Source organism: Cucurbita maxima, unplaced genomic scaffold (genome assembly GCF_002738345.1).
Source record: "Cucurbita maxima cultivar Rimu unplaced genomic scaffold, Cmax_1.0 Cma_Scf00027, whole genome shotgun sequence".
NCBI lineage: Eukaryota > Viridiplantae > Streptophyta > Magnoliopsida > Cucurbitales > Cucurbitaceae > Cucurbita > Cucurbita maxima.
Window position 1 is genome coordinate 95,364 of NW_019272043.1, and position 3,385 is coordinate 98,748.

General features: G+C 38.9%; 1 protein-coding gene across 2 annotated transcripts; it reads left to right on the forward strand.

The window, feature by feature from the left end:
- The first annotated feature begins 678 nt into the window (after positions 1-678).
- LOC111499907 (tRNA-splicing endonuclease subunit Sen2-1-like) lies at positions 679-3,167 on the forward strand. Of its 2 annotated transcripts, none has more exons than XM_023151632.1 (2): positions 679-1,594; positions 2,973-3,167. In XM_023151632.1, exon 1 carries the CDS (start codon positions 871-873, stop codon positions 1,591-1,593), a length of 723 nt encoding a protein of 240 aa, XP_023007400.1. In that variant the 5' UTR covers positions 679-870; the 3' UTR covers position 1,594; positions 2,973-3,167. The 2 variants fall into 2 exon arrangements, with proteins under 2 accessions (XP_023007400.1, XP_023007399.1); XM_023151631.1 differs by having other exon boundaries at positions 679-1,587.
- Positions 3,168-3,385: the final 218 nt, after the last annotated feature.

Consider the following 3,385-nt stretch of genomic DNA (forward strand, 5'->3'; position numbering starts at 1 on the left):
GGCTGTTCACTTGAAAGCAATGGAATTGGTGATAGTTCTTTGTTCGTTTAAGTCGAGCCAAACCCATTGCCACCAAATGTTGTTCATTTTGGATTTTTTCTTTCAGGCTCATTCTCAAAGTTTTAAAACGCGTCTACTAGAGAGAGATTTTCACACTCTTATAAAGAATGTCCAACGTCCTTGTTGGCACACCGTCCAATATAATTGTTGTCCATTGATCTTGCTCTGCCCATGAGTTCTCCTACTTCCAATCATGGCAAGAATTGACTCTTCCTAATATACGCGTTTAAAAACATTAAAGGGAAACTTAGAAAAGAAAGGTGAAAGAGGACGATGTCTACTCGCGATGAACTTGAGCGGTTGCAAATGGTATCAGAGTCGGACATCAGGTAGTATGCTAGTGAGGACGTTGGCCTCTAAGAGAGTAGATTGTGAGATACCCACATTAGTTGGAGAGGAGAACGAAACATTTTTTATAAGAGTGTAGAAACATACATACGTTTTTTAAAACATTAAAACGTTGAGGGGAAACACGAAAAAAGAAAGTGGAAAGAGATAATATCATCCGGTAGAAGTTGGTTTAAGTAAGTAAAAAAAAAAAAAAATCCTGATAAACTTAAAAGTTAATATAAATAGATATTATTTAAATTAAGAAGAACAAAAATTGTTGCTCCATTCTTCATCTCTTGCTCCGCAAATCTTCTTCCATTCTCAAGGTCTTAGGTATTCTCTCAAACTTCATCGATCTCTCTTACCTCTTCTAAACGGATAAAATCGAACAAAATCAGTTCTTGTTAGTCGACATTCGAAGGCATAGATTCAATCTTAAACCCTCGATTTCACCGTTTCAACTCTCTCAGGCCGGCGTAAATGGGGCCGAGATGGAAAGGGAAGGGTTCGGAAGCCAAAGCTCTAGCAGATCCCATGTCGAAGATTGTATGTCAGCTCCAGTCTTCTCTAATACAATCTGACGCTCAAGGATTACTATCTAGTTGTAGTGTACTTTATCAAGCGGATGAAGAACAAGCCGAACTTCTTAATCGCGCTTGTTTCGGTCGACCAATTGTTTCCGCCGAGAAGGATAAGCAATGGTTTCAATTCGGCATGGAGGAGGCTTTTTACTTGTGTTATCATTTGAATTGCCTTAAAATTGTGGATGGACAGGATTGTGAAACGAATTTCGAAGAACTCTGGCATTATATGAAGTCGCAAAACGCTACATTCCCTGAGTTTTACAAGGCTTATCAAAATCTTCGGATGAAGAATTGGGTTGTGAGACCTGGATCTCAATACGGAGTTGATTTTGTTGCTTACCGTCACCATCCGGCTCTCGTCCACTCTGAATTTGCTGTGCTTGTGTTGTCCGAAGGAGAAGGAAGTAATGAAAATGGGAGATTGAGAGTTTGGTCTGATTTTCTTTGCACAATTCGGCTTTGTGGAAGCGTTGCAAAAACTCTGCTAGTTCTTACTGTCAATAGCAATGGAAACCGTTCTGTTTCTCCTTCGTGTTTGGACAGTTACTCCATTGAAGAGCGCACAGTTACGGGATGGAGTCCAGAACAGTGCCGCGAAAATCCTGCAACGAAGATATAATGTACGCTGTTTATTTGTTATTTGGATAATTTCTAATTGTTCTTCACGTACAACGAACATGGACTAGCTAGGGGTATAATCACAATCATGTTCTTCCTATTAATTTCAACTTGAAATTGCTCAAATACATGTATCTTTCAGGAATTACTACAATTACACAAATAAACACTGTTGAATGATAGGAGTTTGAAAGCTGAATTATTGTTTAACTCAAATTTAAGCTGATTAGGTAGAGTATATGTAATCTTTTGTTTATATTCTTAACATTTGAATAAGTATCTAGCTGGGTTGTGAGTTTTCGATCCATATTGTCCTCCACGAAAATTCATCTTATTGATCTTTAGCTTTTCCTTAATATACTAATGGGAATGTCAGAAACAAATAATTGAATGATTAAGACAATGTTGTTTGCCAGCGACATGTTCTTCCAGCTCTTCTTGGTCCTTCTATGCAAGAATTGTAGACATAATAGAGTTAGTTCTCTTGAAAATTGCTCCACCAGTTCAAAATGTCTCATTATATATGTGGAGGATTGTTGGAGAGGATTCTTGGGAGGGTTTCTTAGGAGGATTGTTGGAGAGGATTCTTGGGAGGGTTTCTTAGGAGGATTGTTGGAGAGGATTCTTGGGAGGGTTTCTTAGGCTCAAAGTGGACAATATTATACCTACATGGTATCAAAGAGCCATACCCTTAACTTAGCTAGGTTAATTTCCTCAAATGTCAAACAAAGAATGGCAAGCCTCAAAGGTGTAGTCAAGAGTGACTAAAGTGTTGAACAAAGAGTGTACTTTGTTCGAGAGCTCTAGAGAAGGAGTCGAGGCTCGATTAAGGGGAGACTGTTCGAGAGCTACATAGACCTTATGGGAGGCTCTATGGTGTACTTTGTTCAAGGGGAGGATTGTTGAGGATTGTTGGGGATTGTTGGGAGGGAGTCCCACATTGACTAATTTAGATAAGGATCATGAGTTTATAAGTAAGGAATACATCGTCATTAGAATGAGGCCTTTTGGGGAAGCTCAAAGCAAAGCCATGAGATCTTATGCTCAAAGTAGCTAATATCATACCATTGTGGAGAGTCGTAATTTCTAACCATGTAGGCTTAGCCTCTCTCACTCTCTCTATGGAATCTTGGTCGAAGACTGAACAATTGCAGCAAGCGTTTACTTCTTGCAACAAAGTTTGACTTGCAAGTATGATAGTTCTCTTTTGTATATGAGCTTATATTGAACGTAATTGCATGACTAGAAATGTATTGCCTAGAAAGTTAGTTAGACGTAATTAAAGATCATAGTTCTGTCGGTATCATATAATTGGATGAAAAAAGGAACATCCCACTTTCTGAAATAGGCCTCTGACATTTGCTAATGCTTTATATGCAGTCAATGTAGATGAAGAATTGTGTGTGGAAACGGAAGCCGTAAATGTTGAGAAAGAAGGTATATGGTGCGAGGTAGGAGGAACACCGAGAAGGAACTACTGAGAAACGATGTTGTCTGTTTCAATGGAGGCTATTCCAGCTATAGTGTAATAGCACAATCCCACCGCTAACCGATATTGTCCGCTTTGGCTCATTATGTATCATCGTCAACCTCACGGTTTTATATCGCGTCTACTAGGGAGAGGTTTTCACACTCTTATTAGAAAACACGTCTACTAGGGAGAGGTTTTCACACTCTTATTAGAAAACACGTCTACTAGGGTTATTAGAAAATGGATCTACTAGGGTTATTAGAAAACGCGTCTATTAGGGAGAGGTTTTCACACCCTTATTAGAAAACCCGTCTATTAGGGA